The sequence below is a fragment of the Phymastichus coffea genome, unplaced genomic scaffold (genome assembly GCF_024137745.1).
Source record: "Phymastichus coffea isolate CEN01 unplaced genomic scaffold, Cenicafe_Pcof_1.1 PCOF00020, whole genome shotgun sequence".
Taxonomy (NCBI): domain Eukaryota; kingdom Metazoa; phylum Arthropoda; class Insecta; order Hymenoptera; family Eulophidae; genus Phymastichus; species Phymastichus coffea.
Window position 1 is genome coordinate 4,100,464 of NW_026706831.1, and position 24,582 is coordinate 4,125,045.

Consider the following 24,582-nt stretch of genomic DNA (forward strand, 5'->3'; position numbering starts at 1 on the left):
CAAGGTTATTTCAAGGTCAACTTTGTTTTTTTAAATGGGAACCCCTATTTTTGACAACGGCAATCGAAAGAGCGGAAAATTTTACGTCCAAAACGGTATTTTTAAATTTTTTTTCATGGCCTTGAGAAGGTCGATTTAAGGTCAAATGCTTCAAAAACTGCCTAAAAGCGTTTTTTTAATTTTTAAGATATCGAAAAATGACCTCTACAAAATTTGTTCAGAACAGAGTGGGCCACCCAATGCACCAAAAACCTTTGACCTTTAACCTCATTTTGAAGGTCATTTCAAGGTCGAAGTGTTTTTTGTAATGGAAACCCCTATTTTTGACCCCGGATTCGCATATAGCGCGAAATCAGAAAGAAACATTCAAAACGCAGTGAGTGAAAAAAACTTATCCGGCAAAAAAATTGTACCTATGTCTCTGCTTGCTCCTTATTTAAAACAACTTGACTTTCGGTTTGGATAACCCGTTACTTTATTATTCAAACAATCAAAGGTCAAAGATAAGGTCACTGTAACATGCTCTCAGTAGAATTTAATAAATTTAGCCCGAAACATTTTGTAAATGTTTCGCGAATAATATTGGATCTAAATTTCACATGACCTTAGCGATGAACGTCGTGGATCAATCGAAACTCAACATAATACCTTATCCAAACGTCGGATTTCGCGCTATGTGCTAATCCGGGGTCAAAAAGAGGGGTTTCCATTACAAAAAACACTTCACCCTTGAAATGACCTTCAAAATGAGGTTAAAGGTCAAAGGTTTTTGGTGCATTGGGTGGCCCACTCTGTTCTGAACAAATTTTGTAGAGGTCATTTTTCGATATCTTAAAAATTAAAAAAACGCTTTTAGGCAGTTTTTGAAGCATTTGACCTTAAATCGACCTTCTCAAGGCCATGAAAAAAAATTTAAAAATACCGTTTTGGACGTAAAATTTTCCGCTCTTTCGATTGCCGTTGTCAAAAATAGGGGTTCCCATTTAAAAAAACAAAGTTGACCTTGAAATAACCTTGAAGGTCAGTCTCAAGGTCAAATCCAAGGTCACCATCGGATTCCGCGTTGAAAGTTACTAAAGGAATGACTTTGACCTTTTTCAGAACTGAAGTACTTCAAAAAATATTCAGGCGTCCCGGGACATAATTGACACCCTGTATATATATATATCTGTCTATCTATCTCGATTTGGTGACGGCACATGACGTCGGTTGAGAATAGCAAATAGAAGAATGGACTCGCAAATTACTACTACAATACTACAATTTATATATCTGAAAATGTCTAGACAGATATTTCGAAATAAGCAACTTCATCATTGATCGATTTTATGAACAAAAGATTTTTTAATGTTTTGTAATAAAAAATGTCGGCTCTATGCTTAAGTGTTTGCATACTTTCACACTAAGTCGCTTTTTCCTAGCATGAAAGTTGTGATATAATCCTACGCTTTAATATATATCTTAAGGAGGAAAGTTTAAAAAGTTGTACACTTATGCAGTAAAAAATATTCTGGCATTAAATAATATCATTTGAGTTACCTCACGATCGAGAGGCTTAGCTAAAGTCATAAGGCCCGTGCGCTCATCGACAATGAACTTTTCATTGAGTTGGATTCCATACTTGACTAATGAACCTTCAGGATCGTGACCCTTCAGTCTGAATACTTCTGAACCAACAGGTGTCGCTTCTGATAGAATTTTACCAACAGGGTAGCCGCCTGTCTCAAAAGTTGGCGGCTCATTCACATTTCCACTCCCCGCTGAAACAATTAATATCAACATTTTATCCGTACTACACTTGTCAGTCAAAAATGATCTATTTTCATACTTATTAAAGCAGGTATATATAAAATTGTATAACATAAATACTAATCAACAAACTCTAGCAAACAAGTATTCTAAATTTCGTGCCCCTGACTATACAGGGTGTTTCATTTTAATCCGACCACGCGCATAACCTAGTAAAAACAAACGTTGTCAAAAGATGACCTCTACAAAAGTTGCGGGGGACAGAGGGGGCCACCAAATGCTACCATTAACTTAATACGTTTTTCAAGGACATTTGAAGATCAAAGTGCTTTTTTTAATGGGAACCCCTATTTTTGACCCCGGAATCGTGTAGAGCAGAAAAAATTACATCCAAAATGATATTACAAGTTTGTATTTGTGACCTAGGAAGGTCAATTAAAGGTCAAATGTTCAAAAAACTGTTTTTTTGTCATACCGATGTCTCTGTACAATTTATTAATTAAATTAATTAATTCTCTGATTCTCCATATGAATTTATCCCCTATTTATTATTGAAGTAGATACATTTTCAGTTAAAAATAATTTTTCATAATGACTGACCCCTGCTTATTGTTACATACAGTTGATATTTAATATAGCACTACTTATTGAATAGTTAAACTAATTAAATTTCTTTTGTTTAACATTGGTTTCTTCTTAAATTTAATATTCGCAGAATCTAAAGTGACCATCACGGGGTAACGCAAGACAAAAGACGAAGGACTGCTACTACGTTTCCACAATGGCGCAGCAAAACGACAGAACTTCCAGCAGAAGCTACGACAGACTCTGGAAAAGAACGGCGACATACGAGATATGACACGGAACGTGGCTCTAAACATTCTGGACCTGGACTCCGTCCCGGTCGAACAAGAAGTGACGGACACACTGAAACGAGAGACAGGAGGGACCGGAAATTTCAAAGTTTGTCATGTTATTGGTTCCAACAAGAGGAACTTTTGTACGACAATGTGCAAAGTGGACCCGGACAGCGCAAAGAAGCTGCTCAGAAAGGCTGAATCAAAATCGGCTGGATCAACTGCCGGGTCGCTCCGAGATTGATATTCAGCAAGTGCTACCGATGCCTCAGATACGGGCACAAAAGAGCAGACTGTAAAGGGACAGATAAAGGACAATACTGCTGGAGGTGCGGTTAGACTGGCCATATTGAGAAAGATTGCACATCTGAGCGACTTGACTGCTTCCTGTGCTCCGAGGCACAGATGCTGAAGGTGGAGCATAAGCCAGGTTCCGGGATGTGCGCTGTCTACAGGACTGCGCTGGAGGAGCGTAAGAGGCACACAAAAGGACGGTAGGAGTGCTACAGAGAAACCTGTGAGGCACCAAGATAGCTCAATGGCAACTGTCGCAAATAGCAAAGGAACGAGACGCATGCATCCTGATAATTAACGAGCAGTACAGGAACCTGGACGAAAAGGACGGATGATATTCGAACACCTCTAGCACGTTAGCTATTTTGGTGAAGAACAAGCGAGTGGAAGGGTTTTCATATGACGTGGACTACGTCTGGGCGAAGGTGAATGGTATCACGTACGTTATCATCTACCTGATCCCAAACTGCATACGCGAGTTCAAACAGAAGGCAGAAGCATTAGAGGATGCCCTAAGGAACCTCCAGGTAGATCTCGTGGTCGCGGGTGATTTAAACGCTAGGGCAATCGAGTGAGACGAACAAACGGGGTAAGCTGCTGCTAGAGACGGCCACAAGGCTTGATCTGACAGTGGCCAACATCGGATCGACGCCGACGTACAGAACATCGGGCTTCGGTTACTCCATACCCGACGTTACCATGACATCGAACAGAATCTCCTCGCGAATAAGGCGGTGGTAAGCGATCGAAGACTATATGGCTAGCGATTACCAATACATCGTCTTTGAAGTGAAAGATCACGCAACGTTACGACGAAACAGTTAATGAGGAACGGATAGATCCCAAAGTACTGGAACATACACAAACAAGACAGAACACGTTTCGAGGGTATGCTACTGGATACAGTCACACCACTAGGTGCCGCCCCAATACAGCTTCAGGGTCAGCACCTGGCGAAATGGGTAACTGACAAAACAATGGAACTGATATCTCCCCTTTGTGAAGTCACGATGCCCAGGCGGAAAAAGACATGAGACAAAAGAGAGATGTACTGGCAGACAGACGAAATTGGTGGCCTTCATAGTAACTACATCGCTTGTCATAGGAGAGAACACCGAGCCCTAGAAAGGGGTACGCTTGACGCAGCCGAACTTGCGCGGATGCACAAGACGGCATGAAAGGCATTGACTATTGCAATTAAGGACAGTAAAAAACATTACTGGAGACAATTGTGCGATGAACTGGAGAGAGATCCCTGAGAACTTAGCTACAAAATAGTGTCCAAGAAACTATGGAAATGCGGCCCCGCGAAGCAAAAGGACAGAACGTTAATGAGGACGATAGTCGACGAGCTATTCTCGATCCATCCGGAAACGAACGACCTCCCAGATAAATAACACATGCCTGTACAAGAATTCACTTGCGCGGAGCTGCTCCGAGCAGTATCTTCACTGAAACCTGGAAAAGTTCTCAAGTAGATCGCGAATGTATGCCTAGGTATACTCCTCGACATGTACAAAGCGAATCTGCGAGTGGGTATATTTCCCGTGCAATTAAAGACGGCAAAACTGATTCTCCTGTACAAGGGAAAAGGTCAGCTAAATGCATCGTCTTCCTACAGAATCTTCTGGATACAGCAAGCAAACCGTATGAAGCGCTTCTAAAATCGAGACTGATAGACATGATAAAGACGAACGGTGAACTGGCAGACAACCAGCACGGATTTTGGAAAGGCCACTCGACGATCGGAGTAATAAGACAAGTAACAGAGATCTATCTGCAGACAAAGCGTAGGTGCTATGGAGCGAGACCATTGGTGCTACTAACGACGTTGGACGTACGAAACGCCATCAACTCCGCTGGGTGGATGGATATCTTTCGGGCCTTACAAGCCTTCGGGACTCTACTCTACCTCATACAGGTATTCAGGGATAACCTACAGAACACACGGCTCACATAAGAGACAGCGGACGCACAGGAAACGAGAAGAGTCACTGCCGGGGTTGGTCAAGGGTCAATCCTTGGGCCAGATTTCTGGAACGCAGTGTACAATGGACTGTTGAAACTCGAGATTTCGGAGGAAGTGCAACTGGTAGCCTACGCCGACGACGTAGTTGTGGTAATAATTGTACAAACTGCAGAACTTGCCCAAATACTATTAATCAAGGCAATGAGATGGATCAATAGGTGGTTGACGCAACACGGACTGACGCTGGCCCTGGCCAAGACGGAACTGATGCTAATGACAGGGAGGAGAACCGAGACCCTCATCCCAATGATGATAGAGAACGAACAGACGATGACCAGAGGGAAAGTAAAGTATGTACAGGTAACCCTCGATACCAAACTAACTTTCTAGCCACACATACGAGCAACGACCGATAAAGTGGTGAAGAGGGTTTCGTCTTCTCTTTGATGTCCAACACGTACGGACCGAGACAATAAGAAAGAGGGCTACTTATGGCAACGACTCACTAGACTATGCTATACGGCGCGGAGGTATGGGTTGACGCGCTGGAGGTCAAGAAATACTGAGCACAACTAACGAACATACAGAGATAGGGGCACTGACGGTTGCCTGCGCCTATAGAACGGTCTCAGCAGAGGCCGTTCTGGTTGTGGCGGGAGTAATCCCTATAGACCTGCTCGTTAAGGAATGGAAACAGGTATACCAACGCAATACGGACGTAACGAGAACCGATGCGGTGGCTGCGGAACGGAACAGGATGATGACGAAATGGATTTTACGGTGGACTGTGACGTCAAGCGGGACTTGGACGAGACGACTGATAAGTAGACTAAGGCCATGGATGGAAAGGGAATTTGGGGAGGAAAACTTTTATTTAACCTAGTTTCTTACCGGACACGGATATTTTAGACTCTACATATACAGACATAACAAGGTTATGCTCAGCATGCAAATACTGCGGGTACGAAAGGGACGATACGCTGCACACATTTTATGAGTGCTTCGGTGGCATAAAATTTCATGAAAAAAAATTAGAAAAGCTCCCCGTGTTGTCATAATGCGTGCAGAATGCTTGCATTTGAATTTATCTTATCGACAGCAAAATGATAGCATTTTGACGGCACGGCATGCGAGCTTTTCGTACTGTGCCTGCATTATGGCGGCACGCCATAACGAGCATGCACATTCCAGACCGTGCCTATTTTCGGGCACTGTAAAGAGCCTAGACCTTACGATTTTGTCGTCGCTACAGTGGAAATCTCATGATTCCGATAGAGTCCGTAAAATCCATCACTCTTTAAATATGCTTAAATTTTACAAGAAATTCCTTTCCTTTAAGACCAAGGAAAACTTAGTGAAAGCACTAGTTTCTTCTCATTTCTACTATGCTTCCTTAGCCGTTAGTCATCTCGACAAAACCAGAATTTTGGCATTATAAGTAGCTCAAAATGCTTGCATACGGTTCATTATAGGCTATATCTCATTCATCTCTTCCAAATATATCAAGTCTCATGACACTTTTCACAGAGTAAGCTGAGATTGGCTCTTTTTCCGATCATATAGGAAGATCCTACCTTCCCTCCTCATCTACAAAATAAACTACACAAATGAATCTTCCTACCTTGCAATCTACATTTGGCTGTCTAATCAACACCTGAATAAATAATCTAACCGTAATTCACCTATATTATTCTAGTATATATATATCCTGCTCCACGGACTGAGGCTTGTTTCTGCTCGTTATTTATTTACGGCACGTACCTAAATACCTCTCCGTCACCTCCTTTAATATGTCTAGATACCGTAAACTCAAACATTGACTGTTTTTTCTCTTTGCCGTCCTGAAATATCTGCATTTCCATCGGAAATCTATGTGTAACAATCTCTTCAATATCTCGGCTCTGACTACACTCTTCGCTTCTTGCCCATTTAATATCAATACCTTTACTTCTTCAATTGAGTATATGTTGACCCCTGGACGCTTTCATTCCTATAACATCCCTCCTTTTAATTCATTGTTTTTAAAGATTCCTCCCCTTCATATATTTTACCTGTATACATTATTATATTAAAATATTCATATATTCCTGATTTTTCTCACTTCTTTTTTTACATTCGTTCCCACATCCCTTTTTAGCGCTTACCTTTAGTGTTTATTTTAAGTCTCGACTGTTTGCCTCTGCAGTTTAACCTTTATCTTTATGTACAATTTAGTTACTATTTCATCAATTTATCAGATGCTCCTATATTTATTTACATATACACACAAACACAGATACATACACACATGAGAGTCGTTCAATAAATCCGTGACTTCTCAGAAGATGGTAATATTATTGTAACGTACTTTACATTGTAAGAGAGTCGCATCTAGTATAAGTGCGTAAACAAAGTTTTAAGTTAGTACGCTGTTTTGGAAATTTTTTACAGTCATTTGAATTTAGTTTATTATTGTGTAAGCATGAAAAAAATGACTTATGTCCTTATTAAACATTATTTCTACGGAGAAAATCAAGCAAAGAAACTGAAAGAAAGCTTAGGAAATATTATGGAGACTCTGCTCCATCGCGTGGCATAGTTCAATAGTGATTTACTGAATTTCTTCGTGGCCGTAAGAGCACAAGTGATGCTGAGCGTCCTGGCCGTCTAAAAGAGGTGACTACTTAAGACGTGATCGATAAAGTTCATGATTTTGTACTCGCCGATCATCGATTGAAAGTGTATGAGATATATATTGTTATATGTCGGACCGTCGAACGTCAAGAAAACAAGATCAGAAGGTTGCCAAGCAGTTGTTGTTGTTGTCGTAAAATTAGTTAGTTGTCGGGTAGCCTTAAATCATGTCGCTAGTGTTATGTAGTAAATAAAGTTACATATTTTTTTTATAATTATTTCGTGTTATTTCTTATACGGGAGTTGGTGATCGTTACATTTTGGGGGCTCAGCCGAGATATTTGGTTTGAAACGGATCATGTACACCAACACGTGTACCGTTTTAAACGAAAACGAGAGCACGCGCTGCTGTTGAAATTGAGGCCGAAACTGCTGCCGCTATTGTTGATGTTGAAACTTCGGCTACTGTTGTTGTTGATGTTTCAAAAAAGGATCGGGAAAGAAATAGATGAGATTTGGACGTTCTTCGGCTATGATGCGTTACGCTGGCGAACCGGAGCTAACAGTATTGCTTTAGTAGCCGCATTTTTTTTAGGCGTGGACGAAAACCAGCTAAGTCAATTTTTATATTTTAGATAGATTGTTAGGGTTACTTGTTAGATTATTTGTGATTTTCGTAATTTAATGAGAAAGATCAGGTTAAGTTTGTAAAGCGTGGTCGATGGTAGTCAAATTTTCCTAGGTTAAGTTATCGCGAGTCACGTATCTTAACTAGATAGGATTTTGGCGAGGCTAGTGACTGAAAATAACACCCCCAAACTTGTTCTCTCACTATTTTTTGATTTTACAGATCTGAAAGTTGTTTGGTGTTCGAGGTCGTTGGGAGCACTCTATACATGTTGATGCACTTGTCTTTTAGTTGATGTGAGGCTTTTTTCCTAGAAGTAGACCATTAGGCTTTGCTCGATTGATTGGAGATAGAAGATTCCATTTTATCGATTGGCTGACAATTGAATGTGACGATTTTGCTGCTCTGTTCACGGTGGTTTTGAGTCGTAGTTTTCCGTGAGCCACAGGACAAATGTCGGAGCAATGATAGAGATGCGGATCCACTACCTCTCAATTCCCCACTCTTATCCAAACAAATGATGCGATGACGATGTTGACGGCGTTAAAAAAGATGTCAATAATGATGATGATGATGATGATGATGATGATGATGATGATGATGATGATAATGACGATGATAACGATAATTATGAAATTATTCTACTATCAAGAGACGGCCCCTTCGATGAGGTGATCGAGTCAAGGATCAGGCCGCTTGTAAGTCGGAAGATTTCGAGATGATTTCAAGAGCAGAGATGAACGCCTATTCAAGAGACGGGCCCTTTTGGCCATGAGCGAAGGATCAGTCCGCTTGGAGAGGATTTTATCTTTACTTAGATTTGGAAGAAGAGGTTAACTTTTCAAGAGACGGGTCCTTTGGCATGGTGAGTCGAGGATCAACCCGCTTGAAGAAGACAACCTTTTCTTCAGTTTTGAGATTGTCGGGACGACAGAAGCAAGGGAAAGAAGAGGAGATAATGTTATATGTCGGACCGTCGAACGTCACGAAAAGAAGATCAGAAGGTTGCCAAGCAGTTGTTGTTGTTGTCGTAAAGTTAGTTAGTTGTCGGGTAGCCTTAAATCGTGTCGCTAGGGTTATGTAGTAAATAAAGTTACATTCTTTTTTTATAATTATTTCGTGTTATTTCTTATACGAGAGTTGGTGATCGTTAAATATAATAGATAGCATTTATCATTTATATCCTTGCGTTATGTTATTATGTTATTTATGTATTCTGGTATACATCTATGTGTTATTCTACCCTAGTCTATCTATTATTATATTTTGAATTGTAATTGTTCGTCTTATTGCATTGCTCAGTATTAATTGTACCTAGCTCTTGTTTTTATATCCATTCAGCCAGCGGGTTTATATCCCTTAGCTTAATAAAGCTTACTAACTAATGAATCTCTATCTCCCTCTCTTATAATCTCTAATAAGTCTCAGGGTTTCATCTTTATGCTGCTATAATACCTGTACACTTGAATATCATTTCATTATTATTTTCAAACATTGTTTTTCTATTTAGGAAATCCCGGAATATTATTTTCGACTTTTCCAAGCTGTCAAGTGTATTTACGAGGTGTGTTCAAAAAGTAACGAGAATTTTTAAATTTCGCGGGTTTGGAGAGTCCGCTTGTATAAAATTTTTTTTTATTATGTTGGTACACATGCCCCTGAAGTACGATAAAATTTTCAGCAATATTCATTGCTTACTTTTTAAGTGGCAGCCGCTAACGTTAGACGTGTTTTTCGAGCTCGGCGATTTTCGTTTGTGAAAAAAAATGGATCAAAGAATTTGTATTAAATTTTGCGTAAAAAATGAAATAAAGTGTAGTAAAGTTTGTCAAATGTTAACAAAGGCATATAGTGAGTCTGCTATGAGTAAAGCAAGGATTTATGAGTGGTATAAGCGTTTCCAAGATGGCCACGAAAACGTTGAAGATGACGAACGACCCGGACGCCCAAGCACATCAACAACCGATGAAAACGTGAAAAAAGTGAAAGAAATGGTTATGAACGATCGCCGAATCACAATCAGAGAAGTCGCTGATGATGTTGGCATATCAGTTGGCTCATGCCATCAAATTTTTTCGAATGTTTTGGGTATGAAACGTGTGGCAGCAAAATTCGTTCCAAAATTGTTGAATTTCGAACAAAAACAGCGGCGAATGGAAGTTGCTCAGGAGTCGCTAAATGAAGTCAATAACGATGCAGAACTACTAAAACGTGTTATAACAGGTGACGAAACATGGGTTTACGGATATGATGTCGAAACTAAGGCTCAATCGTCCCAGTGGAGGCATTCTGGATCGCCAAGACCGAAAAAGGCTCGACAAGTACGGTCGAATGTGAAGGTTATGCTCACTGTGTTCTTCGATTTTAATGGCATAGTGCATTATGAATTCTTGCCACAAGGTCAAACAATCAATAAGCAGTACTACCTACAAGTTCAACGTCGTTTGCGTGAAGCAATCCGAAAAAAACGCCCGGATTTGTGGCAAAACAATTCATGGCTTTTGCACCACGATAATGCGCCTGCTCACACTTCATTGCTTGTTCGTGAATTTTTGGCCAAAAACGAAACTGTAACGATGCCTCAGCCTCCATATTCGCCAGATATGGCTCCATGTGACTTTTTTCTATTTCCAAAAATAAAGAGAACATTAAAAGGCCGTCGTTTTACAAGCATAGATGACATTAAAAGCGAATCGCTGAAAGAGCTAAAAGCTATTACAAAGATGGAGTTTCAAAAGTGTTTCGAGGATTGGAAAAAGCGTTGGCATAAGTGTATTGTATCCGAAGGGGACTACTTTGAAGCGACAACATTAATGTAGATGAATAAATAAATATTTTTTTCATAAAACGAAAATTCTCGTTATTTTTTGAACACACCTCGTATATCGCTTCTGTTTGTGTTATGAATTTACAAATTGAAGGAATTTTAGGTATTGCGCATTATAAGAAATACTGAAATTGGTTTATTTCGAAATTCCATCTTCTCGCCAAAAGAAGTCAAGTCAATTTCGTCTGATTTGTTTTGACTATTCACATTGTGACGGTAAACGTCATATTAGCGCTAATAGCCTAACCTAGTGGCTACCCGCGGGGGCAGCTCCTACCGGGAGACGAAAAACGTAATGAGGAAATTCGGCACGCGACGAGGCGGAACGCGCGCGATTGAAAATGAAGCAGTGGAGAATCAGCTACCGATACGGAGGCCACAAAAATTGAGGTTCCCGACCTAATTGCCCGAACGTGTCCCAGAGATCAACCGATTGTTGTTACCGAGCTATACGGAGTGTCGACCTGAGCCAACTGAAGCAGCGTCGTTCCCCTACGGAATCAAGTGTGTGTGTGTGTGAGGTTTCGCCATCGAGGGCGAAAATCGTGTGCGCGCGAATTCGTGATCCGCGACAGAGAACATACAAACTTTACCGTTACGAGAGTGTGACTTGCTCATCCGTTCTTTGCAAGACTGCTAAAAAGGTAAACTGGCCAGCTTAATCTCGCGACCGCGATTGCATGCATGATAATCAATTTTCCGTACTCGAAGCGAAGCGTGCATGTAATAGCTCTGCTAACAAAGAGCGGCGAGCGATTCGACTCTGTATGTCGTCGTCGTGCTAGCGCCACTGTAAACATAAACACGCGGACTAATTCTAGTGTGACATTTAAGAGATAATAAAAGATTCGGTCAGCGATATTAACCTTATTCACGCCGTATTGATTTCACTCCCGTAGATAGTTAGTTGACTGACACCCATTCCCTCTTGCTCTCCGACTTTCGTATTTGATATAGGTGATTACGCACGCCCATCTACACGATCGTCCGAATAAATTAATTAAACGGTAGCAACCCCGTTACAACATATAGATAAAAAATATTTATTAGCGATGGCAAAAAAAATTAACAAATTAAACTATGACAATACGGTATATTAAGATTAAAAATTGTAACATTGGGATTATCACCCATTGAATTGTTACGCTTTGTACGCAATCGATATATCGATCAATGTGCGTGATCGACTTGAAATTTGTTCACGCGGCTGTTGAAAATTAACAATTAACGTTGGCTACGGCCCGCTCTGAAAATTAACAATATCCAACGTAGCTCCTAGACAACGTGACGTCCGAGTGATTAAGCCATCTTTAGTCATAGTTGACGGTCAAGCAGACTTTCTCAGTAAGTACTTAATTGTTATTACGTTGGTATGACATTCAACGGGATGATCTATAATGTTCTGTATTAATAATTTGTGACATGTTCCAAGGATTGGATTGGGGAGGAAATGTAAACGAAAAATCACATGGTATAATCGCGTGCGAGAGAGGTCCCTTTATAATTTGGAAATCAAGTATTATTCTAATAACTTCTTATTCTTGGCCATTTTCTTGATTTGCTCATATTTTTTGAGAAACAAAATCATGAATATGTTTATGAAAATTTTACAGTTTGGACACGGTTTTATTCCACGGTTAAAAAATTTTCAGTTTGACGACAGATCATAAATCCTTTAAATGCTCGATTTTAGAAAAAAAGAGCGAAGAAACCATGATTTGTTCAATCTGAATTTTGTTATTAATTATATGATGAATAATGCGATGAAATATAAGAAAATTTTCAACCGGTTATAAATAATGTCTTCAAAATTATTTGTCAACAATACAGATAGTTTTAATAACAAAATTATTGCTAAAAAACCAGTATGGAAGAAAAAGTCGTAAGAAAATAAAAGTAAGGACTGCTTGAAAAAGTGTAGTCTGATTGCTTGACATCACAGAAATTCATTGATATCGTCACTACTGAAGAAAAATGTAAATTAAAGAAAGCACGAGTTAATTCAAAAGATACTAGTAATATACGCAAATATTAAGAACCAAATATGAACCCTACGGTATTATTATATCTAATAAAGTAATAATTCTATATATGAGTAATATTTATTGATTTCATCGATTACACGAACCATAAAATGCACAAGTGTTTCGTTAATTAATTATTAGAACAAAACAACATAAGTCATTAATACCGGATGGTAATACAAAATGAAAAAAAAAAAAATAAAATTACTTTAGAGGATAAAAATTAAAATAATAATAAGAAGATATTGTATAGCAAATAACATAACTCTTATATTAATATAATTAGACATTATAATCATATAATACTGTTAATTTGATTGCGAAATCGAACTATTTTTTTCTTATATCTAAGTATAAATATCATTACAATTTGTGACCCTTTGCTTTCTTGAATATTGTTACATTTATTATATTATATTATACATTACATTACATCGAGCTATGATCACGCAGAACAAAACTGCACTATATGAAAATTGTCATGTATACAAATAAATCGCAAACACGATTTCTTTTGTCAATCGCCAGGTGCATAAATTGTATAAACATGAAATATATTTAAATAAGATTATACATTCAACTACTATATTTTTATACCTTACACATAGTGAAAAATCGCAAACAGCGTTTCAATCGACAAACAGAAAGAGATCCTGCGTCTCGTCGCGTATATAGCATGTACAAAATTCAAAGCCTTAATTTTTTAAGCTGAAGACCATTGTAACATGGAAAATAGCTAAAGCGAATGATGAATGTGAGAATATACATACACGTGTACATGATTGTAATTCGCGAGTAATAGAGAAATTAAGAGAGAGAGAAAGAGATAGATAGATAGACAGACAGACAGATAGATAGATAGCCACGGACCTACATAGTAGTGTAAGTGGGCGGGGAGGTGAACCCCGACGTAGCGCGTCCCAGGTGGCGGATAGGGAGGCTCGCTTGCTATTGGCTTGCTAATAGCGGGAGGGTTTGAGGGAAATAAAATACCTCTCGCGGACCAAACACAAACCCTGTCCAGGGTTACGGACTAGGAGTAGGAGCTCCGAATATAAACCAATCATGGCGAGTACAACTCGAAGAGAACCGTTTACGGTGCAAGGGAGGGATACCCTAGTACCGGCGCCTGGTGGGAATGAGCAAGCGGGCTCCCCGACGTCGTCATTCCATGACCGCAGTGCTGCAGGGGTTGGTCACTCGGCCCCTGTAGTATCTAATGCTACAAGTGACGTAGAGAATGGCTCTGCTGGCAAGCTTCAGCAACTCGAGGAGGCAATAGAGGAGCAAAACCCTACCAGCGCAGTGGCAAGCTTGGCTGGGCTGACAGTAAATGCTACAAGTGTAACACAGAAGGAACCAATCTGGCTGAAACGCTGGAAGGATATAGAGCAGAGTGAAAGGGCTGAACAGGACCTGTTTTACCAGCTAGAAAGGAAGATGACAGAAATCCACGAGATTACGAAAAATGCGAATAATATCCATAAAGCGGTGAAGAATGGACAGGAAGCCGCAATGTCACTAATGAGAAGGCTAAAAAGTAGCTGCAAGAAGAACCAGAAAGATAAAGCACAGTTCAGAATTGAACTAGAGAAGACAGCTCAACAACCTGAAGGAAATAAGGGACAGAAGAGGGCAGCAGCTAGCCCGCCCATTGCGAATAGAACATCGAAAGTGATCATCACCGGCAACCGAGGTAAACGAATGATAGTTGAACAACCAGAAGCGATGCGTCAAGCTAGCCTTGAGAAGACTCAACCAACAAATGGCACATCACAAAGAGTATCGGAGGTCCAAAACAAGGATGCTGGAACCCCAACCACCTAGTAGCAGGATTAGGAAGTAGCCCAGGGAAAAAAAAGAAAAAATAGGCGTGGTAGAAGCCGATCGGCACGACGCGAGTCGACAACGCCAAGGGTGTCACCGCCAAGGAGAAGGCTTCCAAGGCCCAAAGCAGAGGCGGTTCTTATAAGGAAGCCTAAGGACAGCGATACAAGCTATGCTGAAATGCTGAAGCTGTTAAAGAAGAATGCTAATAACGAGGAAGTCGGGTCCAAAATAGGAAAGATACGAGAAACCAGAGATGGGAACGTGCTCTTGGAGCTCATAAAAGGTTCCAAGCTAGAAGACGTGAGCGGTGCCGTACGTACGGCTGTCGGTGATCAGCTAACTGTGAAGGCCTTAGTACCATAAGTTACGTTCGAAATCCGAGACCTTGAAGCCGGAATCACAGAAAGCGAGGTTAAAGGAGCCATCTTGACAGCTCTTGAAGCAGTCACACCAGAGCAAATTGAGGTGAAGAGCCTTAGAGCAGGACCCAGAGGATCAAGAATAGCTATAGCGACAGCGCCAAGAGCTACTGCTGCTGAAAAGATATTAAAATCAGGCAGGATTAGAGTGGGATGGGTGAATGCCTCCGTCCGAGAAAAGAGGATAATCTCGAGATGCTATAAATGCTTAGCATTTGGACATATCGCATCGGAGTGTCCAAAAAGGAACGAGATTCAGGAAAACCTGTGCTACAGATGCGGAGAACCTGGCCATTTAGCTGCTGGGTGTGAAAAGCAATACAAGTGCCGACCCTGCGAGGAGATCGGAGAACCTTACGATCATAGGACGAGAGATGCTAAATGCGTCGCGCTTCGAATAGCTAGGGAGAAGCTGGATCGAAAGCAAGGAGATGGCAAACGCTCCTAAAGTTGATATCCTGTAGATTAACCTCAGTCGATCTAGAGAGGCACAAGATCTGGCCATTTAGACCGCGAGGGAAAGAGGAGCGGATATTCTCCTAATTTCGGAGCAAAACCGGAATATGCCCGACAGTTTTCATTGCTATTTTCATGCAACCTATAGGTCCCTTTAGACCTAGTGTATTCTCTTTATTTTGTTATTTGATAGAGTTTTTCAGAAATTATTCTAAGTCTTTTTGTTACTTCCCCTCGGACATTTTAAAGTAACAGATTATATTCAAATATGCTATTTGTACACGATTCAATGAACTTATCTAGTTTGGTACGTCCGACGATTAGTTTATTGAATTATAGACAGATTACGTCGTTAAAAACATTACATGTTTTCATATCATTGACTTAAAATATAAAAAAACTTTTACAACAATTTATTTCATGTTGCAACTATGATAATCAAGGAATACTGATAAGATCTTGTACAAAAAGTTACATAAGATCTTGTACAATTCTTTACTCAATTTATTATTCAAGAACTTGACTACTATTGTTAGAAGAAAATAAATAATTAATAAAGTAATCATGTTGAGGATTTTCAGTGTACTTACCGGTACATACAGCTAACAGCAAAGATCCCAGTACACTTCTTCGAATTATTGTAAACCAGCTGCAATCAAAAAAGAATGAACGTGTTTATATAGAAAAATAAATGACATAATAAAGAACCTATGACTATCGATGTTCGCATGCAATAGTTATAACGAGACACACCAGTTATGTCTCTTTCTCTCTCCACACACACACACGCATACCCTCATGGGGCTTCACCCCTCTGCTAGATATGCTCGCCAAGTGCCGAAATGTGAAGCATTGCTCGTAATATTATCTTTTTCTTTTATTTAAAGCATTTCAAGCAGTATAATTATATGCTTATTTCTGTTAAATAGTATGTTCATTATACATATCGTACAAATATATAAAAGAATTTATGTCCGAAGGTAAAACATTGAAAACGTTGAAATGTAGCTTGGCTAGACTTGGAGATTACAACTTTTCAGAAAGGATAATAAATAGAGGCATGCTTTAGAGCACAGGTCATGTAAAAATATTTCTACATTCAAGAGAGTGTATTTTGCTTTGCTTAGTAGTATAAATATACGATCAATGTATCGTAAAGACTACATTGCCAAATTACCTGATTTATAGTTTATTCTGCTAAGATACATTTACATAATAGATTATCTATGATCATAATTCTGGCCAAGAAAGCTACTACGTTAAAACAATTATCTCTTATTCTATTAATAGTCACAATTTGATCTTGTTTTAGATTGAGTTTTGTAAACCAAATTTTTCTACAATTTTCAAAAAAAAAAAAGATTGAAATATTTTATATATTTAGTAGAGGCTAAGTCTTTGATAGTTCTGACTGTTTTTTTCCAAGAATATTTTCTACATTTTTCATACAGGTCAGTATACGGTACTTTTTCAATGTTGTACAATTCAAGTTCTACGGCCAATTTGGCTAAAGAGTCGACCTATTCGATACCTTTTATGCCTATATCAAAAGATATCCACGTAGATCTGTATAGATCCTCCTGTTCTCGAGTAAAAAATCAATATATTTACGTTTTACCTGAAGAATAAAACGATTTATTTTTATATTGATGTTTTTCGATTTTAATGCTTGGAAGGCAACTTAACGGATCTGTAAATACATTGATGTATCTTTCGCGATGGGAAAGCACAATATCTACGCTCAAAGCAATACACTCTGCAGTATATAGAGAGGGGTTGTTGTTAATCTATTTTACGTATGGTGTGTTAAGTTCTGGACATACACAGACCGAGCCTATGTGTTCGTTAGTTTTACTATATTCTGTGTATATCGCCAATGCCTTGCTTTGTATGCAGATGTCTACCACTTTATTGTTTGGATTTGCGCATACTTGGAGTTAACGGCCAAACTCTGTGTTAATTACGAGGGTCGTTTGAAAAGTCCGTGCAAAGTCAGAGAGATGGCGCTACTAGTGCGTATCAAGGTTATTTTCAGTTAGTGGCACATCTTGGAAGAGCACACACCAAGTTTCAGCCAGATCGGCCAATTACTTTGCGTTTTACATCCGTTTCAATCAAAGAAATCGAGTGATTGTAAAAAAATGGACGAAAAAGAATTTCGTGTATTGATTAAACATTAATTTTTCAAAGGCAAAACGCCTCAGGAGATTAAACAGAAGCTTGATAAACATTATGGTGATTGTGCACCTTCGATTAGAATGGTTTTTAAGTGGTTTCAAAATTTTCGGAGTGGCCATATGAGCACAAAAGACGCTGAACGTTCTGGACGCCCTGTTGAGGTTACCACTTCACAAATCATTGATAAAATCCATGATATGGTGATGGCTGACAGAAGAGTGAAGGTGCGTGAGATTGCTAGTACTGTAGGCATCTCGAGCGAACGGGTACATAATATTTTGCACCATCATTTGGACATGAAAAAGCTATCCGCTAGATGGGTGCCGCGATTGCTCACGATTGACCAAAAACGAGATCGTGTGAAGTGTTGCAAGAATGGTTTGCAACTGTTCCAGCAAAATTCACAAAACTTTAAGCGTCGTTTCATCACTGTAGATGAAACATGGATACATTACTACACTCCTGAGACCAAAGAATAGTCTAAACAATAGGTTACCAAGGGGAAATCTGCTCCGAAAAAGGCGAAGACAATTCCTTCGGCCGGGAAGGTTATGGCGACTGTCTTTTGGGATTCGCAAGGAATAATCTTCACCGACTATCTGGAAAAGGGTAAAACCATTACAGGCGAATATTATTCATCGTTATTGGATCGTTTGAAAACCGAGTTGCTAGAGAAACGTCCACGATTGGCCCACAAAAAAGCCCTCTTCCACCACGACAATGCGCCAGCTCACGCCTCAGCAGTTGTGACCGCAAAACTGATAGAGATAGGGTTCCAACTCGTTTCACATCCCCCTTATTCTCCAGACTTGGCTCCGTCGGACTACTATTTGTTCCCTAATATGAAAAAATGGCTGGCGGGGAAAAGATTTTATTTAAACGAGGAGGTGATTGCAGAAACGAATGCCTATTTTACAGACTTGGACAAATCCTATAAATTGGAAGGGATTAATAAACTAGAGCAGCGTTGGATGAAGTGTATAAGCCTAAAAGGAGACTATATTGAAAAATAAAAAAGATTTATTAAAAAAAATCAAACAGTTTTTATTTTTTCAAACGACCCTCGTATGACTAGGTTGACCAACGTATAGTAATCTGCACAATAGAATTGAAAATTTCTTTTTACATCTATGTTTTTAAGATTGTCGAGTTCATTTTTAATACAATTACTTAATAATGATTTATGTCTTTTCAACTTAAATTTCTTAATATAATTCTGAAAAGTAATAATTGCTTTGTGTAATTATGAGCTGGAATTTAAATATGCTTTAACTACATAATTGTTGCACAGGTGTCTTGTTCGCTCATTAATGTACGGTATTTTAGCTTTCGCTATTAAGATATTTGTGGACAATAGTCTAGAGCTTTGCGTATTGTTGTGAATTGAAATACTTCGAGTTTTTTTCTCAACGCTTTTATACGTGGGAAATAAATAAAGCACCCATAATCGATTATATTATCGACCTGAAATAGTTCTTATATAAGCAAAGTAGCGTTATCGGATCGGCGTCCCACCAGGTTTCACTCAAAAACTTAATTATGTTTAAGGCCTTGGAACACTTCATAGTGATATCATTCGCATGTAGAACGAAGGAGAGTTCGTAGTCAAAAGTGACTCCGAGGAACTTAACGAATTCTCTGTTTTCATTGCCGTATCAAAATTTCCTTTAACACTAAACCTACCGACATATTATATATATCTATTTCTACAGAATGACTGTTAAATGACCGCTTTTGAAATAAACAGTTATTATCTTTTCCAGTTGATTATAATTAATACAGAATTTAGCATAAACAATAAACACCAAATAATTATCATCTAATAATTAAAAAACATTCATTTTTTAGGCTTTAGGAGCGGTCATTTGACCGCTCTGGTAGGTTTAGTGTTAATTGCCTTTCCCATTATGGCCTTGCCTCTTTTAAGCTAACCAAATTTAATATAAATTGCGAATTCATCTGCAAACTGAGATAAAGTTGTCACTTTTGAAGTTTATTTATAATGTCCACTATGTATATTATGAATAGGCGCTGAGCACTCCGCCTTGAGAAACGCCTTTATGTACAGTGCGAGGTTCTTGAAAATGAGTATTTATTATTCTTTGGTGAATAATGTTTTTGATGAAACAAAGCGTTTTTTCAGTACACCAGATCGAGATAAGTTTATCAAATAGTATGTTTACATTTCCGTTGTCAAAGGCAGTTGTTATATCTCAGAAAACTGATAGAACCTTTTTTCCTTGAAGAAAGGCTTCTTTAATTTTTAGAGAGAGATTTGCTAAATTGTCCATACACGAGTACCCCTTCCGAAAACCACGCTGACTCCCAGATATAACTTTATTTTCTCCTCCCACTACTGCATCCTATTCTTTATTAGTGTTTCGAATAGTTTGGACAAACAAGATAATAGTAAGATAGGCATAAGCCTTTTGTTATCTGATTTCGTGGTAAAGTATATGTAAACATTTTTTCTAATACCAGGCTATGATTGAATGCGGTACATTTCATTATATACATATCTAGAAGGAGAAACTAAAATTTTATTAGTAGTCTCTTAATAATGTCGAAATCAATACCGTCTATGCCTGGGGCCGATTTGGTATTTTTTGGATCAAGCGCGATGTTGAACTCTACAAAATCGAATGTACGGTCAAAAAAACCATTTTTCTCACTCTTAGAAAGGGGCTTAGGTTCAGATTGTACCCATGCCGGATTTAAATTGTGTATTAATTCAATTTCTGTTTATAAATTTTGTTTTGTTTGTTGATTAGCGGTTTTCGTCCATTTGTTTTTGAATACTTTGCACTTGTTCCACGCATAGGAGATATTAGTATTAAAATTAATTGTTGAGGCAAATTTACGAAAACATTCTTTTTCCTTACATTTGAATGTTCTTTTGATTAAAGATTGATATTTCTTGTACTCGATAAAATCCAACGAGTTTTCAGTATACTGTCACTTTTTATACAAAGCTCTACAGTCTTTTAACTTTATTACATTCATCATTCCACCGGGGACTGGATTATTAGATGCGTAGCTTTTATGTGTAACCTTGCGTGGGGTGTAGAGTATACGATGACGTTTTTGACAATCACAGTGAAAGTTTCGTATTTATGTTAACTGTCAAGCTGTCGTAATCTTTGGTTGAGAAATTTTTATAGTTTTCATTCAAATTTTCCTCGATCTTGAAATTCCAAATTATAAGACAAGTACAAAACATATTCCATAAAACGTATCCAGCTATGCAAAATTGGGAATCCAAATTTATAATGTTGTTGCTTGCAAGGAAGTTTTTATACATATGAAATCTCATTCATAAATTTTGGACCAACCGTAAAAATATCGCAGCATCTTGAAGCTTTCTGTCGTGTGAAAATATAACATATTTTACCGTCTATCATTGTGCATTTCAAATCAAATTTTACATGAAATGACATACCGTTAAAATGAAGAATATAAGTTTCTACTTTCTTTAACTTTTCGAAATATTTGTATATTCGTAGTTTTTGGTAACAACTTCATCAGTTTCTTTTGTGAATTTAAAATTCATTGGACGACAATATGAAACTGAAGATGATTTATTGTTAGTCCATAAAATATCGTCTTCAGTTTTTAATTGTAGTGGAACAAATATTGTTATAAATACTAATGCATCCGAGTCACATATACTCTTATTTTCACAAGTAGATTTGCTTTCATCATTAGTATGGATCATTTTCTGATGGATAGTGCCAGGCTTGTCTAGTTGTTTGTGAGCCAGAAAAACCATCCATTCCCCACTTAGCTAAAAGTAAAATAGTTTTACCCGTTGAATTCCTTAATACTTCTTTGTCTAAAGTTTACAATATTCTTTGTAATGTATGGACTAATAAAAAACATATATCAACTTCTGTACCATTACTATCACTAAGAATGTATTCTGGATAGCAGTTTTCTTTAGCTTCTGTAATTTTGTTGTACTTAGGATAAACTTGGTAATCATAAATCCGTTTATTATGAAATTTTAATTTATCGTACTTATTTTTAGATAAACGTACATCTACATACATAGCTACAAAATTATTTATATTCTATACTTTTTGATTTTCTTTTAATTTGAGAGCCTCTAGAAGCTCATCTTTATCATGATTGGCAGCAAGCTCTGAACATCCTTCTTCAAAAAGAGTACGTGGTCTACCTTTTCGAACATCACTAGATTGAGATGATGTATTAATGTTAATATTATGTGATATTGTATTAGTAGATGTCGAAGATTGATAATCAGAAAAATCCACAACAAAATCCTTTTCTAAAAAACTATTGTATTTTGATATAAAACGATTTTTGTTTCGAGCAACACTAGACCAATTTGAGATAAATTGTGATAAAAAAGTTTTCTTTAATGTATCATTTACAATTTTTTCAATATAATCAGGAAATGGATATTTTGATTTTAATTTAGCTAAAAGCAAATAATTTATCTTTTTTCGTTCCATTATTTTCCCAAATTATTTTACACAGATCATGAAATTTTAGTTGAATTAAAGTCATTTCAAAATTAAAATTAAGTGTACAATGAGAATAAATTGTAACGGGGTAAAACCGTTTAATTATTTTATTCGCGCAATTATACTAAAAGGACGCGCGTAATTATTTATGCTCAATACATAAATCGGAGAGCATGTGGAATCGGGCGTCAGTCAACCAGTAAGTCCTCTAATCTGGGAAAAGTGAGTGGAAGCTATACGAAAAGAGCGAGTCAAAATTACTTGTTAATAACACGGACGGAGCCTTTTATTATCATTCAAATACTACACAAAGTCGGCCCGCGCGTTTGTTTCCATTGATGCTCGCTCATCGACAACACACTTTGCCGGTACGCTCGCTGCTCTTTGTTATTAGAGCCGATACACGCACGCTTCGAATATCGGAAATTAATTATCAATCATGCAACCGCGATCGCGAAATTAAGCTGGCCAGCTTACCTTATTATTGCAGGCGATCGAAAGAAACACAAATAACTCGCACAGAGCGGAACAGTTTTGAATATTTATCGCCGGTCGCGAACACGCGCACGTGGTTATGGTTTCGCCCTCGATGGCGAAACCTCCCACACACTCTCTTGATCTGGCTCCGAACTGGCAATCGTATGGCACCTTGGCGGCAACGATTGTAGATGGCTGGATGTTGCTGCTCTGGATATTCCACTGGTGATTTAATTCAAGCGGCACTCGGATTGACAACGGTGAAATAGCAAGGGCAAACGGGCGTTTTGACGGTTGACGCTTCACTAGTTCGGTTTCAATCGCGCGCGTTCCGTCTGCTCGCGTGCCGAATTCCTTAGTTATGAATTTCGTCCCCCCGGTAGGTGCTGCCCTCACAGGCAACAATTAAGTTATATTATCAGCGCTAATTTGACGTTTACCGTCACAAAATAAAAAATTATAAAGTATAAGATAAAATACGATGCGTGGAGTTGTCACAGATTTCGCAAAAAATATGTAGGTATTAATCTCTACATACTACAACGTTTTTCAAAATTAGAATACAATAAATATGTAATATTTTAACTATAATTTTGCTATACTTTGGTATACTTAACCTGTTAACCGGGGAAATCCCTTTCTAATTACGCAACATATAACGGGCGCGTCCTTTTCCACTAAGACATGTATGAATGACGTATTACCATAGTAGTAGTAAAATATACGTCCCGCACGTTTCAGGGCGCAATATAAATATCGAGGACGTATTCATATGTCCTACCCGTACCCGATATTGTTTACTTTCGACGTATTTATACGTCCCGCTCCGTTAACAGGTTAAAATATAGTATATTGTAGGATTTTAATGATTGTTGAAATTGGACTGGAAGTTTGAAGTCTATAAATAATGGGTATAACATTCATAACTTTATAATATCTAGCTTAACATTTTGGGTTACAGATTTTCGAATTTTTTTCTACTACTTGAGAAGCCAATATTCAAACAAAAAAACTGATGTCATCTTACTTTATGATTCTAAGTTTCAAATTTTGTTGAATTTCAAATTCAAATTCATGTATATGTTATTCATTACTATTAGAGTTCAAAAATATAAGTTTAGTAATTTTATTTCAAACTTGACCCTATTGAAAACCAAATGTACATGATCTTTTAATTTTATTGCCATTTACTTATTTTTATTTCAATTTTTCACTAAAATAAGTTACCAAGTATATTCGGATATGCATTTTAAAAAAAGATGAAAGTTTTTAAACAACTTAAAAAAAAAAACATGTGGATTATGATCAATTTTCAAATTTTTTCTTTACTTTTTGTTTAGCTAAAATCGCGACTAAACATCATTGACATTTTGTATAGATAAAAGATATTATCTGAACTTATTAGAGGTCTATATACTTATGTATTGTGTTAAATTGGTGTGGTTGAGATTTGGAATTTTTGGTTTTCAAATTTACAGTTTCAGATTTTTTACTTTAGGATTTGGAATTTAAGAAATTCAAGCATACGAGCATCAAGTTTACAATTTATTTGTTAAACCATTAAACGGTTTTTCCGAGTTTGAGGCTATGGGGTATTGGGTTTATAGTTGTAAGGATTTGGTTTATAGAATTAAAGATTACAAGGTTTATAGTTTTTATGCTTTTCTATTGAATCATTAAGAATTTTGAGCCAAAAGAATGTTAAATTGAGGTTAATAGATTTAAGGTTTGTGGGTTTAAGGTTTGAAGGTGTTGGAGTTGTGGTTTTGTTGTT

The 24,582-nt window shown here is 37.8% G+C and overlaps 1 protein-coding gene across 6 annotated transcripts in view; it reads right to left on the reverse strand.

The window, feature by feature from the left end:
* The window catches only part of LOC131675357 (cadherin-87A), a 943,248-nt gene that overhangs the window by 889,665 nt on the left and 29,001 nt on the right, over positions 1 to 24,582 (reverse strand). For all 6 annotated transcript variants that reach the window (XR_009303046.1, XM_058954308.1, XM_058954307.1 and 3 more), the window contains 2 exons: positions 16,257 to 16,315; positions 1,540 to 1,760 (listed from right to left, as the gene is read on the reverse strand). Coding sequence is in view for 5 of the 6 variants with exons in the window: in XM_058954308.1 (XP_058810291.1) it covers positions 1,540 to 1,760; positions 16,257 to 16,315 (280 nt within the window). In the remaining variant the exon portion in view is untranslated. The remainder of the gene's footprint in view (positions 1 to 1,539; positions 1,761 to 16,256; positions 16,316 to 24,582) is intronic.